The following is a 22,856-nucleotide window of genomic DNA, read 5'->3' as shown; positions in this document are numbered from 1 at the left end:
TCTAGGTGCTGAAGTAAAAGTGGGGTTGGGATTACTCAGTAGGGTGTGCAGAATCTATATATGGTGTTATTTCATGGAGGACTGAGATATAAATACCAAGCAACACGTTCTACTCTAGGCATTATATTGGTCCCAATGCAATACACTGTAGACCTATACATTTCATATTGGCTTATATAGAAAAAAGTATTCTATGTGCCGATGTAAAAGTGGGTCAATTGACCGGTGTGTCAATCTATGTAAGATAATACAAAAATTCCCATAAAAATCCGTCCATTTAAACTAGATATATCAGGTTGCATGTGCTGCGTCTCAATCCACCGCTTCCACCTATGGTTGTCTGCGGTAGAAGGTGGATGAGCTACAGCGGTGTTTGTCACACCATGAGACATCCCGGAAATCGGTCTTCTCACAAAAACGTCTATTTGCTCTACGACCCCCACAAGTGTCACTGGACTCGTCTGAAGTCAATAACGCTGATGTGCCAACTTCTGTTAATAGCGTCGGTACCGTTTGGGATTTTCCACTGTGGAAATGGGAGATAATCTCCGTTTTGCTCTACAACCCCAACAAGTGTCACGGGACTCGTCTGAAGGTAACTCTCGATTGAAGGTTAAACTCTCCTCAATCAATAGATTTTGTACCCAATGATGCCAATTTAGACATTTTGTTGCTAGATTTAGCAACTTTTCAGACTACCCTGGCAACTTTTTTTTCAAACAGCAACTAGCAACAAATTTAGCTGCTTTTAAAAATGTATTTGGAACTTTTAGCAACTTTTGAAAAGTGACTCAAACGCTAAAATGCACGCATTTTCCCTCTAAATGACACAAAAACTATTTTTTTCTGTCACACACTCAGTCACAACACACGTGCCTGGCTGCAAAAGTGCATTGAGTGACGTCAGCAGCAGGCAGCAGCAGGCTAGCAGCAAATTGCAAATCATTGTTGGCTGACTGCAGTAGCACGGATTCGACGAGCCAAACCCAATGAATATAGTTGGTAACGAATGTTTGATCTTGAACAGAACTTACAACATCAATTAACAAGTTTCAATCAAAATTGTACAGAAAATGTACAGAAATGTCAAATCATATTTTTTGCAGACATGGCCAGTCAATTTGAGTAACGTTATTGTGTATTCTACGTAATGACGTGGTTTTACGTTATCACGCAATGACATCACAACGTAATTTAGCAACTTTTAGCAACAAATCAACCTGCCTCTAGCAACCTACCCTGAAAATTAGTTGGCAACACTGTTTGTACCTGAGCCTAATTTACATTCTCTGTTTGTACCCTTTTGTTTCATTTAACCTTGTTGTCACTATCAACATAATGTATAAATGTGTCACAGTTCCTTTTAAGACATAATCAATTTTGCAATGGTGGTAATTGATCTCTACATGATTCTGAGTTGCATAGAATAGTAGCGGAGTCTACATCCTTTTTACAACACAATCAAAGTGATACCAAATTGCACAGATTTCACATTCTAGCATTGCACATTTACTGTTATGGAGTAGGACATATTGGGTATATAGACCTCATTCCCTCATAAAATAACACCATACATAGAGATTCTACAGACCCTACCCACTGGGCACAGACATCAATTCAATGTCTATTTCACATTGGTTCAATGTAATTTCATTGAAAGGACGTGGAAACAACGTTGATTCAACTAGTGTGTACCCAGTGGGATAGTGAATAATACCAACCCCACTTTTATTTTGGCACCTAGAATAGTTTATAGGCCAATATGTAATTGATATGCCTATAGTGTATTACGTGGGGTACTTTTATTTAGGAAATGCCGTGACCCGGAACTACTTTTTTTGGTGTTGCTGACGAGATTCCGACAGCTAGCTCCTGGTTCCACGTGCAGCAGAATTTTGTAGTCGCATTGTCAGACCTATAGCACTGCAATGAAGCGTCCAGGTAAGTGTAGCTAAAGTCTTTATATTTGGCTTGAACATTGTTTTTTTCTGTATTAATTACAATTAATGTAGTATTTGTTGTGGTTCAGTTGAATACATTTTCATTGCCAGTTAGCCAATGCTGGCTATACAGTCATAACGTTAGGTCTCTAGCTAGCATGAGGTTGTTAGGAAGGCAACCCTGGCTAGAATTTCGTTAATGTTTTTCAGGGTTAAAGAAAGCAAGTAAACGCGTGTCTTGCTCCAAACGTTACAAAATACAGAAAAAGGTAAACATTGTGAATTGCACTCATTACTGTCACCACTCTCTTTAAGGCGACTCCTAGCTGATGTTATACATTGCTAACGTTAAAAAAAAAAACATTGTTAACGGTAGGTAGCCAACGTTAACTCAGTTGGACATAGTGTCAAAATCAGATTGTATTGGTCGCATACAAATATTTAGCAGATGTTATTGCGGGTGTATCAAAAGCTTGTAAATTGCTTAGGAGATAGAGGCAAAGCTGTCGGCGCCATCTTGTTGTATGATAGATGTGCATATATAATGTATGAATGAAAGCGATTTTGTCTTGCCATGATTTCTAATCTAATTTTTTTGTTTTTAGGTCCGGGAACACAACAAAAAACTAAGAAAAGATGCAAAAAAGAAAGGAGTTGGCAAAAAAGTGAAAAAGGATATTGGAGTTCCCAACAAAGCACCATTCAAAGAGGATATTCTGAGGGAAGCAGAACAGAGGAGGTCAAAGGTGAGGCCATTAACTGTTTTTGGGATAACATCCAGGTACATGTGTGGGCTCATCACTTTCATATTTTAGGGGGCAAAACAATTAGGTCTATGATTCTTTTTTTTTACCTTCTCTCCAACCCAGCTTGAAGAAGAAAAGGAGAAAAAGAAGCTTGCCAAGCAACAAGAACGGGCCCAGAAGAGGAAGAAGGAAAACGCTGCCGGCAGGGATGCAGACCCTAAAGCAAAGAAAGCTAGAAAGGTAAAGAAAATGGGTGCGTCAAAGATCATGCCCTCCGTGTAGCTTGACACTATTTTAACTCCACTTTTTAACTCCACAGGAGTTACCGTCACAGGAGGCCCTTGTGAAACAGATGGTGAAGCAAAGTGACCCAAGGAATTCGAAGAAGCACCTTTGTTCAGAATTAAACAAGGTGAGATTATTACATCCACATGTCTGTTGGCATTAAGTCCTAGTTAAGGAAAGGATAGCCCTTGTCTGGCTGAGTTGCTCTGCAAGACAGAAGCTATCATGAAAACATGCCCTACCTGAGTGTCCCAATGAATCAATATTCATTAGGCTACTCTCATATTTACTCCAGGTGATTGATGCCTCTGACATCATAGTTGAAATCCTAGATGCAAGAGATCCCCTTGGCTGCAGATGCCCACAGCTAGAGGAAGCTGTGCTGAAGGGGGAAGGAAACAAGAAGCTACTATTCCTGTTGAACAAAATAGGTAATAACCTTATGGGATAACATTCTTTCATGTCAATTATATTTTAAGTTTAACTTCAAAAAGTAGTTAAACTTTAATACCGTAAATTACATTTTCCATCCTTCAGATCTTGTCCCTAAAGATAATGTGGAGAAGTGGCTAAAGTGTCTTCAGCTTGAGTTCCCTGCTGTGGCGTTCAAGGCATCCACACAACTACAGGACAAAACAGTGGTATGTAAATGCAGTACCAAATATTTTAATGCGATTAATTTCACTGACTACTTGGGTGGGGGGGGTTCCATATTGATGACCAGCTTCAGTCACCTGCGCAGAATGTAGAATATGGGTCATTACTGTAGAATATTGATAATTAATGTATTTACATGTTTATTTTTTGTTTGTTTTTAAACAGCAAGAGAAGAAGGCCAGGTTTGCAACTCTTAACGGAGTAGTAGACCAGACAAAAGGAGTGGCCTGTTATGGCAGCAGCAGTCTTCTCCAGCTCCTGGGGGACTATGCAAATGCAACAGGGAGAGAGGGCTCACTAAAAGTGGGCTTAGTTGGTAAGTAAATTACTCCCCTAACCATTACTCAAACATGAACAGCATCTTTTCCCTTGATTAGTATGGCTCTCAAGTGGTGTTATTAAAGGGTTGTGGATGAGAAATGATGAGGATTTATGTGAACTACTGATGTCTGTGAAGACTAATAATCCAACTCTGATCTCATACATAGCAATCACAGTGCCCTGTTGGGTACCCTATGTCTGATCTCTTATTTGTGTTCTTTCAGTTTATTTGATCAATTATATCATGACTGCATGCACAAATTAGCACATTATGTCTGCTATATCAGGACCCCTTGACAATATGATTAATCTTTAAGGGTTTATCCTGCACAGTATAAATACCCGTTGTCTATGACTTCCACCTCTGATGCCCTCCTCTGTCCCCTCAGGGTTCCCAAATGTGGGGAAGAGCAGTCTGATCAACAGCCTGAAGGGGATGAGGGCCTGTAATGCAGGAGTTCAGAGAGGGATCACCAAGTGAGTGAAGCTGAACCATTTTAATAATTCATGATAGTGATTGGGGTCTGTTTTATTCGCAGATGGTGAGGAATTGTATGAAGCGTGATGAAGTTGAAGATCTGACAAAACCGTGGAGTCTATATTCAATCCAACACTGAGCTTCATACACTTCATCTGGGTCTTGCCACTTAGGGCAAAACAGTCAAACATTTGGCTGTCTCTTTTCCTGAATTTGCTCAAAGCATGACTGTCATTTGAAGCTTCCCACCTAACACACCTGATGTCTGACCCTTGCAGGTGCTTCCAAGACGTCCACATATCTAAGAATGTCAAAATGATTGACAGCCCAGGGATATTGGCAGCCCAGTCTAACCCAAAAGCTGCCATGGCGCTGAGGAGTCTCCAAGTGGAGGATAAGCAGGAGACCGTTCTAGAGGCCGTCAGGACCCTGCTCAAACAGTGCAACAAGCAACAGGTGAGACGAGGGAGATCCCTGCTACTCACTTGGGCTCCCGAGTGGCGCAGCATCTCAGTGCTAGAGGTGTCACTACTGACCCTGGTTTGATCCCAGGCTGTATCACAACCGGCTGTGATTGGGAGTCCCATAGGGCGGTGCACAATTGGCCCAGCGTCGTTAGGGTTTGGCCTGGGGTAGACCGTCATTGTAAATAAGAATTTGTTCTTAGCGGACTTGCCTAGTTAAATAAAACTGGTGTAAGGACATTTTACTGCCAAGTTTAAGATCAAGCCCTAGCTCTGCTGAGCATACTGATAGGTAATCATGGACTTTGTCTTTCAGGTAATGCTTCAGTACAATGTTCCAGACTTTAGAAACTCCCTGGAGTTTTTATCCTTTTTTGCCAAGAAGCGTGGGTTTTTACAGAAGGGTGGAGTCCCCAACACAGAACTGGCTGCCTCTACCTTCCTCAATGATTGGACAGGGTAAGTGTTGTCATCGTAACAATTTATTACCCATTTATATTCAGGCTAGCATGGGAAATGAGGATAATTAACGCAATTCTTGAATTTAAGTGAAGACTTCTAATCCAACTCTGATCCCACTGCTGAGCCACAGTACCTTGCCTGGAAACTAGAATGATATTTATTTATATTTTTTATATATATTATACCAATAAATTATATTTTTAGTGCAAAGCTGAGTTATCACTGCAAATCCCCTGAGAAGCCAAGCCTTCCCCCATACCTCTCTGAAGACATTGTAAGAGAGATGCAGAAGGGGTGGGACTTGGACAAGTTGCGAAAAGGCAACGAGGAGACTCTAAGAAGTATGTTAATTCTATTAGAGAAAATACTAAATTGTTTCATTTTACAGTAATGAGTGTTGTGTGATGATGACTGACCCACTCTCCTCCCAGGTGTAAAGTTCCCAAACCAGGCCAGCAGCATTGTTCTCCTGTCTAAAGGCCCCACCGCCGGAGTGCTGAGTGACGTTGTTGAGGACAAACCTGCTCCAGAGCCCACTGAGGAAGATATGGAGGGTAGCTGTGAAAACCAAGAGGTAGCTGAACATTTTTTGCTTATGTTTCTAACCTGATGAATCAGATAAAAGTAGGGTCAGTCTGTGCTATCATGGAAATGAGGACAAAAACGCAAGTCTGATTTTAAAGTGAAGACTTCTAATCCAACTCTGATCCCCTGCAGTCAATAATCAAATGCATTTTTTGGTAAACACCTAAACCAAATGTCTTTTCAGGGCAAACGCTGAGTTACTACTGCAATATCTTCCTCTTAATTTCAGGCTGGTGGGGTTAAAGAGATGTCTGAGGAAGTGACTGCGGAAACAGATGAACCACAAATAAAGACACCAGTCACAAGTAAATCAATATAAAAGAAAACCAGCTTCATTCCTGTTACATGCCTAGTTAATGTAGAGTCAGTCTGTGTGGAAATGAGGACAATAACGCAAGTCTGAATTTCAAGTGAAGACTTCTAATCCAACTCTGATCCACTGCTGAGCCAGACAGAGTACCTTGTCTGGAATCTATTATGAATTTAGATGATACATTTTTTTGTATTTCAGGGCAAAGCTCGATTCCTGTTACATTCCCAAACAAGTGTGTTGTCAATGTCACTTAAGAAATTATTTATCCTTTGCAGACAAACAAGCCACGGTGAGGTTACAGGTTCCTGTCCCAGTCAACATTGACATCTCCTCAGTCCACACAGATGACACCTATGACTTCAACACAGATTTTAAATGAACATCTGTCCTTTTTGTTTCTTAAGTATTTTCCTCGTCATGTCTAAACCGTACTGGCACCATCTGTTCTGTAAACCTGTGTGATGGAAAATCCTATTTTAGTGGCTTAAATAATCCTTGGTTCTTGCCTGGTAAAGATATGGGGGGGAGGTGACATGACCCTCTCCTAAAACACCCAGAATATGTTCTTTAAGTTAAGATAGATGTTGCCGGAACCAACCCAATGAATTATGCAACGTGTCTGTAACCAGTATGAGATCTAACAGGACTGCCCCGAGAGTTCCTGACAGACGTGTACGATGATGCATCAAGTTTGTTAGAACATCTCCAGTTTAATTGTTTATTAAGAGTAAAGATTGACTTAATGTCCCTGTGTAGCATTTCCATGACACCTGGTTACAGGCTATTAGAATCAACTGACTAACCTGTATAATGAGTTGGTAAATGTTTTGCCTAAAGGTCCATGATCTGTACAATGTGAATTATTGTGTATATAGCCTCAAAACAAATACATTTATCCATAATTTGCCCCAAGTTGTGCTTTCATTCCACTAATTCTGTTAAAATGGGGTTGATAATTTAACCAAGACTCCAGGTAGTTGACTTGGTTTTATTAAGCTTCTTTTACAAAAGGATGACACAATTTGAATATTTATATCTGCTAGAATAATCCTTTGTACAGAGTAGAAAAATAAGCCCTGATTTGTAACAGCTGTAAGCAATCACATTATCAGGAGGCATGTAGCGCTTGAGAACTTTAAAATAAAAACCATAGGAGTTGGTCCCATGTGACTCCGTTGGTAGAGCATAGTGGGTTTGATACCCACGGGCAACCAGTACGAGAATGTATGCACTCTAGATAAGTGTCAATGACGTAAATAAGCTATTCGACACCATAGTGGTTTGTGTATACCATCCTTTGTCAAATGCAATCAAGAGAAAGGATAGTAGGTTTCAAGCTTGTTTATAACTATTTGTGTAAAGTTTAGTGTTGTGGTAGTGATATACAAAAGAGTTAAAGTGCGAGACAACCGGCAGTAACAAACATTGATCCGACAGAATAATGAATCAAAGTAGAGGCAATTTGTTAGAGGGATCGTTCCTGAACACAGGCACATGATTATTTTTTTTCTTATGAAGCTAAGCATAGAACCATTGGTGCATCTGCACTGATGTGAAAAAATAAGACAAGACCACTACTAGACTATTGAGATGTATCGTATGGAACATGCCCCTGTCTCTGCCTGAGATCGACAACACCACTGCATGGTAAACAGACATTTCACTGGAATGGGCTTGCATCACGTTAGGGTTCCTGAGAAGTCACTCGGAGGACAGACAGGTAGAGGCAGACTAGCTGTCGTCTGGTCACATCCCTGCTTTAGTCTGCATGTTTCCGAACTGGATGGAATTTACGCATGGGGTCCTGAATATACCACTTGTCCCAGACTTCGGTGAATGAAGAGGTCCTGGACCATGGTTTGTAATGTCCGTTCCAATGGAGGAGTTTGGCAGCTTTCACAAACTGGGGAGAATAGCGGTTTCCAGCACCAGTGGCCCCTGAAAATAGAGCAATACTGAGTGTTTCTATGCAAACAAAGGCCAATAGCTCGCTAGTTTATAGGACTATAAACTGTACAAGCCAATAAATTAGGCTGCCAGTCAGAAAGGGCAATGATGATACTGTAACAATAACCTTTGTTTGTACTTTATTATACAACATCACATCACTAAGTGTGCCAGGGCTGTCTGCAGCTCATTAATAGGGAAACATGGAGACAGACAGCAAAGCACCCCCCCCCGTGAACAGTTCCTCCTCAGCGAGCTTAACTTCCCTTACCCCCGCACGTGTGCTCTCTCCACTGCAAGTGCAAAAACATTGGTGGGAAAACTCGCTACATTATATGAAATCTGATATGAAGGCTATCTAATCAAATACACATTTCTCGACAGACCATAGTAACAGTTCTTACCTAGGTGTCTGACGTGCCACATGGGGTCGATGCTGGAGTGGTGTTTGTAGAAGACAATGAGCAGGGGAGGTGTGGTGATACTCTCTGCCAGGGTCTTACTGTAGAGGTCCTCTCTGACAATGGAATAAAATAAAAGCAAATAAACTCAAACTGAGTACTTTACAATAGTCTACAATCTGTGGGAGGTTTTTTTCATCTCTGGAGGGCTGTGGGAATTCTGCCACTGTGGCTGTGTGGCCCTCCAGGTGACTTACTGTGCGTTGAGCTCCATCCAGTGTTCCAGTTGGTTGGTGATGTTCTGACGCTTCCACTCCGTCAGGTTGGCCACGATCACTCCGGGATTAAAGGAACACGTGTTAGCCCTCATGCCCAGCTTCTTGATGGCGTCTTTTTTAAAGTCCAGGAAACCAATGTAATTGTTCTAAAGGAAAACATACTTGAGATGATTAAATCATTGCCAATATTTGATATATGACACAAAGTACAAAACAATATGCTTTCACATCATTAGTTTTTATACAAGGCTTTAATCACTCTTTTAAATTTATTTGTAATTTTTTAAGAGTCTACAGCTGGCGTTGTGTACCTGGTTCCCGGCCCCTCGAACGATGCCCTTTGCGGATGCAGAATCACAGTCGTCTGAGAACGCAGCTGCGTGACCTGACTTTAGGCTTGTGTCAAAAAGCTCTTGGATGTCCCCTGCAAACATATGTTTACTTCTCATTCTTTATTCTCTTTCAGTTAAGAAATATTCTTACTGTGCCAAACATTATTATGTTCAGTTAAGAGCTACCTTGTACAATGATGTCATCATCCAAATAAATGGCCTTTTCTGCATCTGGTATGAATACCGGCATGTAAAATCTGGCAAAGGTCAACTAAAACAAAACAAATAAAGCAAACGAGTAGTATTAATATTAACAGCAGTATGTATATTGTGTCATTTTGGAGTAACTTTTATTGTAAATAAGAATAGAATAAACAGTTCTCCCGATATGGATGAAAATACCCTCAAATTGAAATAAAACTGTTTGTCACATACCATGAAATGCTTACTTACAAGCCCTTAACCAACAATAAGGTTCAAGAAAAGAGTTAAGAAAATATTTACCAAATAAATTAAAGTAAAAAATAGTAATAATTAAAGATGACAGTCTGCACTTAACCTCATAGTCATTGTATCATTTCAAATTCAAAGTGGTAGAATACAGAGCCAAAATAAATTGTCACACAAAATTGTCACTGTCCCAATACTTTAGGAGCTCACTGTATTATCTATGAATATCAACATCTATAACACTGATAATACATGTGGTCTGCCTCACCGGTTTCACAGAGTCAAGCTTCTGAGGATTTTTGGTAATCTTCCCATTGAGAAGTTGGGGCTCAAATATGATGATCGTGTGCTTGACATTGTTAAGCTGGGTCTTAGTCATCCACACCCTGGGGATTGAAATGGGCATTAAAAACGCTAACATCATTCAGCCTCAAACAAGTCTCTGTTGTGCTTTTTATTAACAGCATGGCAGAGGTAACGTGTTAATCACTCACTTGAGGTGATCCACAGTGTCATTCATGGTCACAATGTTGAACACAATGTTGGATTTGCTGTTCTGGTAGACACTGTTCATGGCAGCCACCACAGCTCCCAGTCTCTCCTCTGCAGCAGTAATGACCACTGGGATCTTCTCCCCAGTTCTCACAAGGTCTGGTCTGAGCTCAGGAGAAAACTCAGACTCAAATGGCAGAATCATACCTGGCACTGCATCTGTAAGAAGAACATTCAGTTCAATTCACTTCAGTTTAGATCAGGGTGATCTGTAATGCAGTCAGTGGTATAAAAACCACACAATGCAGAACACTACACATTATCCATCAGCACCATAAATGTTATTTGAGAAAACAGAGTGTTGAAAAATTACCCCCACTACCAGATATGGAAACATTTACCTGGATTCTCACTTCTAAGGAAGTCATTGAGATTCAGGAGATTCCGTTGCACGATGATCAGAAATGCTACAGCCAGCAGCACAAGGACGGCCACATTTACTGAAAAATACAGAGCAGGGAGAAGAAAGGATGAGAACATCTTAAGAGACAGCCTTAAGGCCAGAAAATGGCGATATTGAGTCGTTTCATCTTCATCTTTTGGACAGTAAGATGAAACAACTCAATATCGCCATCTGCCGGCCTTTGGACTTACTCTTTAGATGTTCTCATCCTACTGAAGAAAAGTGTTCCCTACAGTTCAGTCACGGATCCCTTTCCTGACAACACTGAACACTAATTATAGCACCATAGAAATAAAAACAAAAATATATTTTAAGCTCCTTGAATTGTTCGCCCCCTCATGTAATTCTCACAGAAGCCACTTTGTCACAAAAAATTATCCCAACACTTTCTTTGACTGCTGTAGGATGATTTGGACATGATTTGGCGTGAAAATTAAAAGAGGGTCCTCACAAACCACATTTTTATCCACAGGTTTTAAGAGAGTAAAATCATACCATATAAAAAAATCACAACAGCTGTGATGGAAACAGTAATTTTCTTTACAATTTAAAATATGCCAACAGATCATTTGTTCGTTCAACATAGTGGGATCTTTTTGTGTCTGTAAAATTAATTATGCGAGAAATGGCAGTGGAAACACTATGCGCAAATAATGATATACTGTAACAACCATTATATCGAAGTAAACTTGGAGTGATGCAATGACATGGTGTGTAATCCTCCCACTTTGACTCGGGAAACCATGCAGTTTATTAGGCTACAGATGAAATAAATTATGATGAACTTCACATGGTGGTGAAAGTGCACGGTGATCTTGATGCTCCTTTTCAATAAATCTTGAGTCATATTCTGGTGACATCATTGGTGGGAAAAAGTACTCAAACTTAGTAAAGATACCTTAATAGAAAATGACTCCCAGTAAAAAAAAAAGTAAACTAGTAAAATACTACTTGAGTAAAAGTCTAAAAGTATTTGGTTTTAAATATACTTAAGTGTCACAAGTAAATGGAATTGGTAAAATGTACTTAAGTATCAAATGTAAAAGTATAAACCATTTCAAATTCCTTATATTAAGCAAACCAGAGACGGCACAATTTTCCTATTATTTTTTATTGACTTGGGGCGGCAGGTAGCTAGCTAGTGGTTAGAGCGTTGGGCCTGTAACTGAAAGGTTGCTGGATCGAATCCCCGAGCGGACAAGGTAAAAATGATTTGTTGATTTGATTTGTTCTGCCACTGAACAAGGCAGTTAACCCACTGTTCCCTGGTAGGCTGTCATTGTAAATAAGATTATTTCTTAACTGACTTGCCTAGTTAAATAAAGGTAAAAAAAATAAAAATTCGGACAAAATTGACAAACGAAGCATTTGTGTTTAGTGAGTCCGCCAGATCAGAGACAGTAGGGATGACAGGAGGTGTTCTCTTGATAAGTGAGTGAATTGGATAATTTTCCTTTCAAAATATAACGAGCACCTTTGGGTGTCAGGGAAAAAGTATGGAGTAAAAAAGTAAATTATTTTCTTTAGGAATGTAGTGAAGTAAAAGTCAAAGTTGACAAAAATATAAATAGTAAAGTACAGATAACCCCAAAACAACTCCTTAAGTAGTACTTTAAAGTATTTTTACACCACTGGGTGACATGATTATCTTGAATCCAAGATGGCGTAGCAGTCAGACGTCTTTGTCCTTCGTCTTGTCGTGTCCCATGTATATATCATTTTATATATTTTTCTTCGCATATCTTTTGTATATTTTTCTAATCCTCAACTTCAAAATACTCTCCTGCAACCCGCCTCACCCAATGTGGTGTGGATCTGTTTTTTCTAAAGTATTTTTATTTACCTCGGAACCGGAATCCCCCAACAGAAGTTAGCCAGCTCACTAGCTACTAGCCAGCTAACCACTGCTAGCGGTCATCAGCTAACCTTTAGCTCGGAAAGCTCTCGCCAGTTTGTACAACGCGATTCATACCGGACCTATTTTCTTTCCATATCCCCGGATTCCTACCACAAGCTCTGAATCTTTTCACCTGGATCATCACAGCTAGCTAGCTGCAATCCGAGTGACTCCTGGCTAATGTCTGTCCCGAAGCAAGCACCAATTAGCCTGGAGCTAGCCAATGCTAGGCCCATATCCCGACTAGCTGAAGAGGCCCATCAGCCACTCCTGGGCTACAATACCCGGACCCCTTCTTCTGCCGGTACGGGGCACGGAACCCCGCCGATTCTTCACGACTGGACAACCGACAATCTGCTCGAGGGGGTACTCAACTGGCCCCTACGTCGCGACGTCCCCTGAATGCTAGCTTGCTAGCTGTCTAGAGCATATCGAGCTGTTAGCTAACAGGCCCATTGGCCAATTTCTCGGGCCACTATACCTATTTTACCAATTGGCCTGGGCCCCTTTAACTCAACGAAGCCATGCTTATCCATCACTGGACTACCGACGTAATCTGCCCGAGGTTTTTTCCCCAACAGGCCCCTCCGTCGCGACGTCCCCTGAATGCCATCTGCTAGCTGTCTAGAGCATATTGGACTGTTAGCTGAATAGATCCATCGGCCAATTTCTTGGGCCACTATACCTATTTTCCCAATTGGACTTGGACCCCTCTGCTACTCAGAACCCTACTAATCCATCACGACTGGTCTATCGACGTCACCGCACGTGGAGGCTAAAAGAGACTTTCCTCCGTCGCGACGTCCCTCTAAGGCCCATCTGCTAGACCCAGCCTGCTAGCTGTGTGAGTCGCCGTGTCTCCAGCCAGCCCAACCACTCACTGGACCCCTATGATCACTCGGCTACACATGCCTCTCCCTAATATCAATATGCCTTCTCCATTACTGTCCTGGTTAGTGATTGTCTTATTTCACTGTAGAGCCTCTAGCCCTGCTCAACATGCCTTAACCTACCATTTAGTTCCACCTCCCACATATGCGGTTTAAACGTCTCTAGAGACAATATCTCTCTCATCATTACTCAATCCCTAGGTTTACCTCCACTGTACTCACATCCTACCATACCGGTCTGTACAGTCGTGGCCAAAAGTTTTGAGAATGACACAAATATTATTTTCCACAAAGTTTGCTGCTTCAGTGTCTTTAGATATTTTTGTCAGATGTTACTATGGAATACTGAAGTATAATTACATGTGTTTCATAAGTGTTAAAGGCTTTTATTCACAATTACGTGAAGTTGAAGCAAAAATTAGATATTTGCAGTGTTGCCCCTTTTTCAAGACCTCTGCAATCCGCCCTCGCATGCTGTCAATTAACTTCTGGGCCACATCCTGACTGATGGCAGCCCATTCTTGCATAATCAATACTTGGAGTTTGTCAGAATGTGGGTTTTTGGTTTGTCCACCCACCTCTTGGGGATTGACAACAAGTTCAATGGGATTAAGGTCTGGGGAGTTTCCTGGCCATGGACCCAAAATATCAATGTTTTTTTCCCTGAGCCACTTAGTTATCACTTTTGTCTTATGGCAAGGTGCTCCATCATGCTGGAAAACGCATTGTTCGTCACCAAACTTTTCCTGAATGGTTGGGAGAAGTTGCTCTCTGAGGATGTGTTGGTACCATTCTTTATTCATGGCTGTGTTCTTAGGCAAAATTGTGCGTGAGCCCACTCCCTTGGCTGAGAAGCAACCCCACACATGTATGGTCTCATGATGCTTTACTGTTGGCATGACACAGGACTGATGGTAGCGCTCACCTTTTCTCCAGACAAGCTTTTTTCCGGATGCCACAAACAATCGGAAAGGGGATTCATCAGAGAAAATTACTTTACCCCAGTCCTCAGCAGTTCAATCCCTGTACCTTTTGCAGAATATCAGTCTGTCCCTGATGTTTTTCCTGGAGAGAAGTGGCTTCTTTGCTGCCCTTCTTGACACCAGGCCATTCTCCAAAAGTCTTAACCTCATTGTGTGTGCAGATACACTCACACCTGCCTGCTGCCATTCCTGAGCAAGCTCTGTACTGGTGGTGCCCCGATCCTGCAGCTGAATCAACTTTAGGAGACGGTCCTGGCGCTTGCTGGACTTTCTTGGGTGCACTGAAGCCTTCTTCACAACAATTGAACCGCTCTCCTTGAAGTTCTTGATGATCCGATAAATGGTTGATTTAGGTGCAATCTTACTGGCAGCAATATCCTTGCCTGTGAAGCCCTTTTTGTGAAAAGCAATGATGACGGCACGTGTTTCCTTGCAGGTAGCCATGGTTGACAGAGGAAGAACAATGCATCACCCTCTTTTTGAAGCTTCTAGTCTGTTATTCAAACTCAAATCAGCATGACAGAGTGATCTCCAGCCTTGTACTCGTCAACACGCACACCTGTGTTAACAAGAGAGTCACTGACATGATGTCAGCTGGTCCCTTTGTGGCAGGGCTGAAATGCAGTGGAAATGTTTTTGGGGGATTCAGTTCATTTGCAATTAATTGCAATTCATCTGATCACTCTTCATAACATTCTGGAGTATATGCAAATTGCCATCATACAAACTGAGGCAGCAGACTTTGTGAAAATTTATATTTGTGTCATTCTCAAAGCTTTTGGCCACGACTGTACATTATGCCTTGAATCTATTCTATCGCAGCCAGAAACCTGCTCCTTTTACTCTGTTCCGAACGTACTAGATGACCAGTTCTGATAGCCTTTAGCCGTACCCTTATCCTACTCCTCCTCTGTTCTTCTGGTGATGTAGAGGTTAATCCAGGCCCTGCAGTGCCTAGCTCCACTGCTACTCCCCAGGTAATCTCATTTGTTGACTTCTGTAACCGTAAAAGCCTTGGTTTCATGCATGTTAACATTAGAAGCTTCCTCCCTAAGTTTGTTTTATCCACTGCTTTAGCACACTCTGCCAACCCGGATGTCCTAGTCGTGTCTGAATCCTGGCTTAGGAAGGCCACCAGAAACCCTGAAATTTCCATCCCTAACTATAAAATGTTCCAACAAGATAGAACTGCCAAAGGGGGTGGTGTTGCAATCTACTGCAGAGATAGCCTGCAGAGATTTGTCTTACTATCCAGGTCTGTACCCAAACAATTCGAGCTTCTACTTTTAAAAATCCACCTTTCCAGAAACAAGTCTCTCATCGTTGCCGCTTGCTATAGACCACCCTCTGCCACCAGCTGTGCCCTGGACACCAAATGTGAATTGAATGCCCCAATCTATCTTCAGAGCTTGTGCTGCTAGGTGACCTAAACTGGGACATGCTTAACACCCTGGCCATCCTACAATCTAAGCTTGATGCCCTCAATCTCACACAAATTATCAATGAACCCACCAGGTACAACCCCAAATTCATAAATACGGGCACCCTCATAGATATCATCCTAACCAACTTGCCCTCCAAATACACCTCGGCTGTTTTCAACCAAGATCTCAGTGATCACTGTCTCATTGCCTGCATCCGTAATGGGTCTGACCAACTCTCATCACAAACACTCCCTAAAACACTTCAGCGAGCAGGCCTTTCAAATCGACCTGGATCATATTGGAAGGATATTGACCTCATCCCGTCAGTAGAGGATGCCTGGTTATTCTTTAAAAGTGCCTTCCTCACCATCTTAAATAAGCATGCCCCATTCAAAAAAATGTAGAACCAGAAACAGATATAGCCCCTGGTTCTCTCCAGACCTGACTGCCCTTGACCAGCACAAAAACATCCTGTGGCGTTCTAAATTAGCATCGAATAGCCCCCATGATATGCAACTTTCAGGGAAGATAGGAACCAATATACACAGGCAGTTAGGAAAGCTAAGGCTAGCTTTTTCAAGCAGAAATTTGCATCCTGTAGCACAAACTCAAAAAAGTTCTGGTACACTGTAAAGTCCATGAAGAATAAGAGCACCTCCTCCCAGCTGCCCACTGGACTGAGGCTAGGAAACACTGTCACCACCGATAAATCCTCTATAATTGAGAATTTCAATAAGCATTTTTCTACGGCTGGCCATGCTTTCCACCTGGCTACCCCTACCCCGGTCAACAGCACTGCACCCCCCACAGCAACTCGCCCAAGCCTTCCCCATGTCTCCTTCTCCCAAATCCAGATAACTGATGTTCTGAAAGAAATGCAAAATCTGGACCCCTACAAATCAGATGGGCTAGACAATCTGGACCCTCTCTTTCTAAAATTATCTTATGAAATTGTTGCAACCCCAATTACTAGCCTGTTCAACCTCTTTCGTATCGTCTGACATCCCCAAAGATTGGGAAGCTGCCGCGGTCATCCCCCTCTTCAAAGGGGGAGACAGTCTTGACCCAAACTGCTACAGACCTATATCTATCCTACCCTGCCTTTCTAAGGTATTCGAAAGCCAAGTTAACAAACAGATCACCGACCATTTCGAATCCCACCGTACCTTCTCCGCTATGCAATTTGGTTTCAGAGCTGGTCAAGGGTGCACCTCAGCCACGCTCAAGGTCCTAAACGATATCATAACCGCCATTGATAAGAGACATTACTGTGCAGCCGTATTCATTAACCTGGCCAAGGCTTTCGACTCTGTCAATCACCACATTCTTATTGGCAGACTCAACAGCCTTGGTTTCTCAAATGACTGCCTCGCCTGGTTCACCAACTACTTCTCTGATAGAGTTCCGTGTGTCAAATCGGAGGGCCTGTTGTCCGGACCTCTGCGGGGGTGCCACAGGGTTCAATTCTCGGGCCGACTCTCTTCTCTGTATACATCAATGATGTCGCTCTTGCTGCTGGTGATTCTCTGATCCACCTCTACGCAGACTACACCATTCTGTATACTTCTGGCCCATCTTTGGACACTGTGTTAACTAACTTCCAGACGAGCTTCAATGCCATACAACTCTCCTTCCGTGGCCTCCAACTGCTCTTAAATGCCAGTAAAACTAAATGCATGCTCTTCAACCGATCACTGCATGCACCTGACCGCCCGTCCAGCATCACTACTCTGGACGGTTCAGACTTAGAATATGAGGACAACTACAAATACCCAGGTGTCTGGTTAGACTGTAATCTCTCCTTCCAGACTCACATTAAGCATCTCCAATCCAAAATTAAATCTAGAATTGGCTTCATATTTCGCAACAAAGCATCCTTCACTCATGCTGCCAAACATAACCTCGTAAAACTGACCCTCCTACCGATCCTCGACTTCGGCGATGTCATTTACAAAATAGCCTCCAACACTCTACTCAACAAATTGGATGCAGTCTATCACAGTGCCATCCGTTTTGTCACCAAAGCCCCATATACTACCCACCACTGCGACCTGTATGCTCTCGTTGGCTGGCCCTCGCGTCATACTCGTCACCAAACCCACTGGCTTCAGGTCATCTACAAGTCTCTGCTAGGTAAAGCCCTGCCTTATCTCAGCTCACTGGTCACCATAGCAGCACCCACCCGTAGCACGCCCTCCAGCAGGTATATCTCACTGGTCAGCCCCAAAGCCAATTCCTCCTTTGGCTGCATTTCCTTCCAGTTCTCTGCTGCCAATGACTGGAACAAACTGCAAAAATCACTGAAGCTGGAGACTCATATCTCCCTCACTAGCTTTAAGCACCAGCTGTCAGAGCAGCTCACAGATCACTGCACATAGCCCATCTGTAAATAGCCCATCCAACTACCTCATCCCCATACTGTATTTATTTATATAGCTCCTTTGCACCACCGTATCTCTACTTGCACATTCATCTTCTGCACATCTACCATTCCAGTGTTCAATTGCCATATTGTAATTACTTCGCCACCATTGCCTTTTTTTGCCTTTACCTCTATTAACTCACCTCATTTGCTCACATTGTATATGGACTTATTTTTCTACTGTATTATTGACTGTATGTTTGTTTTACTCCATGTGTAACTCTGTGTTGTTGTATGTGTCGAACTGCTTTGCTTTATCTTGCAGGTCGCATACCTGCACTGTATCTGAGAGCTGTTGGCTAGAGCGCATGTACCAAGACCAAAGTAGGCACAATTACTATTTAATGCAACGGTTTGTGACAAGTCAAAAATTCGATGACAAGTATACATATATATATATATTTTTTTTTACTCCCCTTTGTCTCCACAATTTTGCCATATCCAATTGGTAGTTACAGTCTTGTATCATCGCTGCAACTCCCTTACGGACTCGGGAGAGGCGGAAGTCCAGAGCTGTGAGTCCCCCGAAAAAAACCTGCCAAGCCGCACTGCTTCTTGACACAATGCACACTTAACCCGGAAGCCAGCCACACCAATGTGTCGGAGGAAACACCATACACCTGGCGACCATGTCAGCATGCATGCGCTCGGCCCGCAACACAAGAGTCGCTAGAGCACGATGGGACAAGGACATCCCTGCCGGCCAAACCCTCCCCTAACCCGGAAGACGCTGGGCCAATTGTGCGTCTCCTCACAGGTCCCCCAGTCGCGGCCAGCTGCGACACAGCCCGGTATCAAACCAGGATCTGTAGTAACACAGCTAGCACTGCATGCAGTGCCTTAAATTGCTGTGCCACTCGAGAGGCCCTCGGTATATGAAAACGTAAGCGAAAAAAATACATGTGCACTGCGTCATCCCACACTGATTTTATCTGCAACAAGTCAGTTCGGTGGAAACACCATGGTGGGAAAATGTACATATTCTCTTTATGCGGAGTTTTGAATATTCACATGAAAATTTGTCACCAATTGGAAGGAAACCTAGTTACTGTGAGGATATTAATAGTGAGATGTGCACTACCATTTTGTTTCAATATTTGATTTATTTACTTGGGAAAAACTTCATTTTCTAAAAGTGACATTTAATTAAATAACTAAAATAGTGTAAACTGTAGCCACTTATTTCCCTTCATAGTTTGTTTGCCTAAGCATGACCATCATACACACACCAGATTTGACCAAACATGGCTTTTTTTCTTCTTCAGTAAATGGAATTTTTTCTTGTGTGTGTGTGGGAGGGGGGCTAGTTACCCCACATTGTTGCAAATGTATGTAATGTAACAACACTGACCTCTCCGTAATGACATCGCGTCGTCATCTGCTGCTCTCCTTGTTAGCCTGCACAAAAAGTAAACGAAGTAATGAAGCAGAATATGTAATAATGATCCATACAGAAAACGAAGTACTTTGATTTATAACGGAGAATTGCCCACCGTCTCACAAATAAGCACATGCACAAGTGGGATGGATCCGCTATGAATAAGTAAAATTCGTTTTAAAATAATATATAAACACATGCCTCCTACTCACAGACATGAAAAAACAATCACATCAAAAGCCAAAGTGCCAACTCAACATCAACAAGTCTGTCACCCGTTACTGGTTGTCACTAGTTAATACAGCCACAAAGTCATAAACCCCGCCCATTTCTACAATTTATCTTCTTAAAATATTTTAAACCTAACCCAAACCTTAACCACACTGCTAACCTTATGCCTAACCCTAACCAAAAATTAAGACCAAAAACCTAATTTTAGTTTAATGAATTTTTAAAGGCAACTTTGACTTTGTAGCTGTGCTATCTAGTGGAAAACCCCGTTCCCTTGAATGGCCGGTAAAGATAGTTGCCTACGTATTTGCCTGTATTTAAATCGCGAAGTCTAACGTAGAATAATGATACATTCCAAAGGAGTTCACTGTCACAACATCAGTTTAACGTTGAATTTGATCAGTATTTAGATATTTGTATGTCGTATATGAAGTGGGATTGCTTGATAAACGGACGAGAAGCACAGTGTGAAGCTTTCAAAGCATCGCGCTTCAATTAGGGGAGAACGAATGCCCCCTCATTAAAGGCAACCGCATTACTGCAGGGTACTACAGGCATTTTTCGCAGAAAAGAGGATCCCCGGTTATAGTGAATGGACAAATATCGATCTTCTTTTTTTTTTTTTTAACAATCACGGTACCAATAATTGCTTCTAATAAACCAGATGTATGTCTTTGAACCGATTATTTAAAATCCACACGTTCTGCTCGCTTGAGTTAGAATACCTCTTTAGAGTTTAATATATTTTTCGTGTCTATTTACCACGACAAACCATTGCTGGCACTAAGCCCACACTCAACAAGCTGTTAAGAGCCATAAGCAAATAAGAAAATGCTCCTAGTGGCCGGTGATTTTAATGCGATGCATTGAACGGATGTGGGTGCTAATTTAAAAAATAACTGACAAAAGCTCTGATGAAAGCCTTGAGGCCGATACGTCAAGCTTAATAAAGAGCAGTGATACTAGCAAGAGTAGTGTGCAGGTTTCTTATTTTTTCTTATCTAATGCAGGGAAACAGAAATCGTTTTAATTCATTTCTACCAGCATGTCACATGTGCAACAAGGAGACAAAACTCTAAATCACCTTTACTCCACACACAGGAATGCATAAAAAGCTCTCCCTCACCCTCCATTTGGCAAATCTGACCATAACTCTATCCTGATTCCTGCTTACAAGTAAAAACTCAAAAGGAAGTACTGTAGTAGCAGTGACTCGCTCAATAAGGAAGTGGTCCGATGAAGCAGTTGCGAAGCTACAGGACTGTTTTGCTAGCACAGACTGGAATATGTTCTGGGATTCATCCGATGGAATTGAGGAGTTTACCACATCAGTCACCGGCTTCATTAATAAGTGCATCAACGATGTTGTCCCCACAGTGACCGTACATATCCCAACCACAAGCCATGGATTAGAGGCAACATCCGGATTGAGCTAAAGGCTAGAGCTGCCGCTTTTAAGGAGCGGGACACTAATCCGGATGCTGGCTCTAATCCGGATGCTGGCTTTGACGCTCGTCGGATGTGGCAGGACTTGAAAACTTTCACAGATTACAAAGCGAAACCCAGTCACCAGCTGCACACTGACAGGAGCCTACCAGACGAGCTAAATGCCTTCAGTGCTCACTTCGAGGCAAGCAATACTGAACAATGCATGAGAGCACCAGCTGTTCCGGTTGACTGTGTGATCATGCTGTCCGTAGCCGATGTGAGTAAGACTTTTAAACAGGTTAAAATTCACAAGGCCACAGGGCCAGATGGATTACCAGAACGCGTACTCGGAGCATGCGCTGACCAGCTGCCAAGTGTCTTCACTGACATTTTCAACCTCTCCCTGACCCAGTCTGTATCCACCACGCTGACCCAATCTACCACGCTGACCCTCAACATGGGCTGCCTCAGGGGTGTGTGATTAGTCCTCTCCTGTACTCCCTGTTCACCCATGACAGCGTGGCCACGGACGACTCCAACACCATCATTAAGTCTGTTGACTAAACAGTATGGTGGAAGGACAACAACCTCTCCCTCAATGTCAGCAAGACAAGGAGCTGATCGCGGACTACAATCAACAAAGGGCCGAGCACACCTCAATTCACATCGACAGGGCTGTAGTGAAGCGAGTCGAGAGCTTCAAGATCCTCAGTGTCCAAATCCCTAAGGATCTATCTGTCACACCCTGATCTGTTTCACCTGTTCTCGTGATTGCCTCCACCCCAAACCCAGGTGTCGTCCATCATCCCCATTATCCCCTGTGTATTTATACCTGTGTTCTCTGTTTGTCCGTTGCCAGCTAGTCTTGTTTGTCAAGTCAACCAGCGTTTTTTTTCTCAGCTCCTGCTTTTCCCAGTCTCTCTTTTTCTCGCCGTCCTGGTTTTGACCCTGACCACTCTGCCTGCCCCTGACCCTGACTGCTATCCTGTACCTTTGCCCCATCTCTGGATTGTTGACCTCTGCTTAACCTGACCCTGAGCCTGCCTGCCGTCCGGTACCATTGCCCCACCTCTGGTTTACTGACCCCTGCTTGCCTTGACCTGTCTATTGCCTGCCCTTGTTGGAATATTAAATCATTGTCAATTCGACGTGTCTGCATCTGGGTCTTACCTTGATTCCTGATACTATCATGGTCCACACACACCAACACTCGCCGTGAAGAGGGCATGACCACACCTCATCCCCTTCAGGATGCTGAAAAGATTTGGCATGGGCCCACAGACCTTAAAAAACAAATGTCGACAGGTTTTGACATTGAGAGCCTCTTGACTGGCTGCATCACTGCTTGGTATGGCACCTGCTTTACATTCGACCGCAAGGTGCTTCAGAGGTTAGTGCCTACGGCCCAGTATATCACTGGGGCCGAGCTCCCTGCCATTCAAGCGGTGTCAGAGGAAGTCCCGAAAAATGGTCAAAGACTCCAAACACACAAGTCATAGACTGTTCTCTCTGCTACCTCACAGTAAACAGAAATACCTTATTTAAATAAGTATTCAGACCCTTCGCTATGAGACTCGAAATTGAGCTCA

The 22,856-nt window shown here is 42.6% G+C and overlaps 2 protein-coding genes and 5 non-coding genes across 10 annotated transcripts; 6 read left to right on the top strand and 1 right to left on the bottom strand.

The window, feature by feature from the left end:
* The first annotated feature begins 1,819 nt into the window (after nucleotides 1-1,819).
* LOC120065111 (guanine nucleotide-binding protein-like 3) lies at nucleotides 1,820-7,159 on the top strand. Its single transcript, XM_039015838.1, has 15 exons — nucleotides 1,820-1,941; nucleotides 2,151-2,209; nucleotides 2,546-2,686; nucleotides 2,810-2,926; nucleotides 3,006-3,098; nucleotides 3,267-3,402; nucleotides 3,509-3,612; nucleotides 3,794-3,944; nucleotides 4,339-4,426; nucleotides 4,706-4,883; nucleotides 5,208-5,350; nucleotides 5,558-5,694; nucleotides 5,785-5,927; nucleotides 6,168-6,243; nucleotides 6,527-7,159. Exons 1-15 carry the CDS (start codon nucleotides 1,929-1,931, stop codon nucleotides 6,628-6,630), a joined length of 1,683 nt encoding a protein of 560 aa, XP_038871766.1. The 5' UTR covers nucleotides 1,820-1,928; the 3' UTR covers nucleotides 6,631-7,159.
* LOC120065759 lies at nucleotides 4,043-4,117 on the top strand. Its single transcript, XR_005478711.1, has one exon. It is a non-coding gene; the product is annotated as a small nucleolar RNA SNORD19 (small nucleolar RNA).
* On the top strand, nucleotides 4,501-4,576 carry LOC120065763. The gene has a single exon (XR_005478715.1). It is a non-coding gene; the product is annotated as a small nucleolar RNA SNORD69 (small nucleolar RNA).
* Nucleotides 5,403-5,477, top strand: LOC120065761. The gene has a single exon (XR_005478713.1). It is a non-coding gene; the product is annotated as a small nucleolar RNA SNORD19 (small nucleolar RNA).
* On the top strand, nucleotides 6,000-6,072 carry LOC120065762. The gene has a single exon (XR_005478714.1). It is a non-coding gene; the product is annotated as a small nucleolar RNA SNORD19 (small nucleolar RNA).
* On the top strand, nucleotides 6,312-6,387 carry LOC120065760. Its single transcript, XR_005478712.1, has one exon. It is a non-coding gene; the product is annotated as a small nucleolar RNA SNORD19 (small nucleolar RNA).
* A 64-nt stretch (nucleotides 7,160-7,223) lies between the features above and the next one.
* On the bottom strand, nucleotides 7,224-22,522 carry glt8d1 (glycosyltransferase 8 domain containing 1). 4 transcript variants are annotated; one of them, XM_039015842.1, is made up of 10 exons: nucleotides 22,438-22,522; nucleotides 19,582-19,628; nucleotides 10,553-10,651; nucleotides 10,154-10,370; nucleotides 9,928-10,045; nucleotides 9,396-9,480; nucleotides 9,189-9,301; nucleotides 8,857-9,023; nucleotides 8,603-8,715; nucleotides 7,224-8,189 (listed from the first exon to the last, which is right to left on the bottom strand). In XM_039015842.1, the coding sequence occupies exons 2-10, from the start codon at nucleotides 19,595-19,597 to the stop codon at nucleotides 8,011-8,013; spliced, it is 1,107 nt and encodes a 368-aa protein (XP_038871770.1). In that variant the 5' UTR covers nucleotides 19,598-19,628; nucleotides 22,438-22,522; the 3' UTR covers nucleotides 7,224-8,010. The 4 variants fall into 4 exon arrangements, with proteins under 4 accessions (XP_038871770.1, XP_038871769.1, XP_038871768.1 ...); XM_039015841.1 differs by lacking the exon at nucleotides 22,438-22,522 and adding an exon at nucleotides 19,821-19,903; XM_039015840.1 differs by lacking the exon at nucleotides 22,438-22,522 and adding an exon at nucleotides 19,810-19,882.
* Between the last annotated feature and the right edge of the window lie 334 nt (nucleotides 22,523-22,856).

This window comes from Salvelinus namaycush, chromosome 20, assembly GCF_016432855.1.
Source record: "Salvelinus namaycush isolate Seneca chromosome 20, SaNama_1.0, whole genome shotgun sequence".
In the NCBI taxonomy this organism is placed as follows: domain Eukaryota; kingdom Metazoa; phylum Chordata; class Actinopteri; order Salmoniformes; family Salmonidae; genus Salvelinus; species Salvelinus namaycush.
The sequence above is the reverse complement of the archived record's forward strand: the minus strand, read 5'-3'. Positions and strand labels throughout refer to the sequence as shown.

Coding starts and splice junctions, on each gene's coding strand:
- LOC120065111 (XM_039015838.1), top strand. Junction 3,099..3,266: donor TTTGTTCAGAATTAAACAAG/GTGAGATTATTA, acceptor TATTTACTCCAG/GTGATTGATGCCTCTGACAT. Junction 3,403..3,508: donor ATTCCTGTTGAACAAAATAG/GTAATAACCTTA, acceptor TCCATCCTTCAG/ATCTTGTCCCTAAAGATAAT.
- glt8d1 (XM_039015839.1), bottom strand. CDS start 19,743: ATGTGCTTATTTGTGAGACG. Junction 9,481..9,927: donor AGCTTGACTCTGTGAAACCG/GTGAGGCAGACC, acceptor GTTTTGTTTTAG/TTGACCTTTGCCAGATTTTA. Junction 9,302..9,395: donor TGATGACATCATTGTACAAG/GTAGCTCTTAAC, acceptor ATATGTTTGCAG/GGGACATCCAAGAGCTTTTT.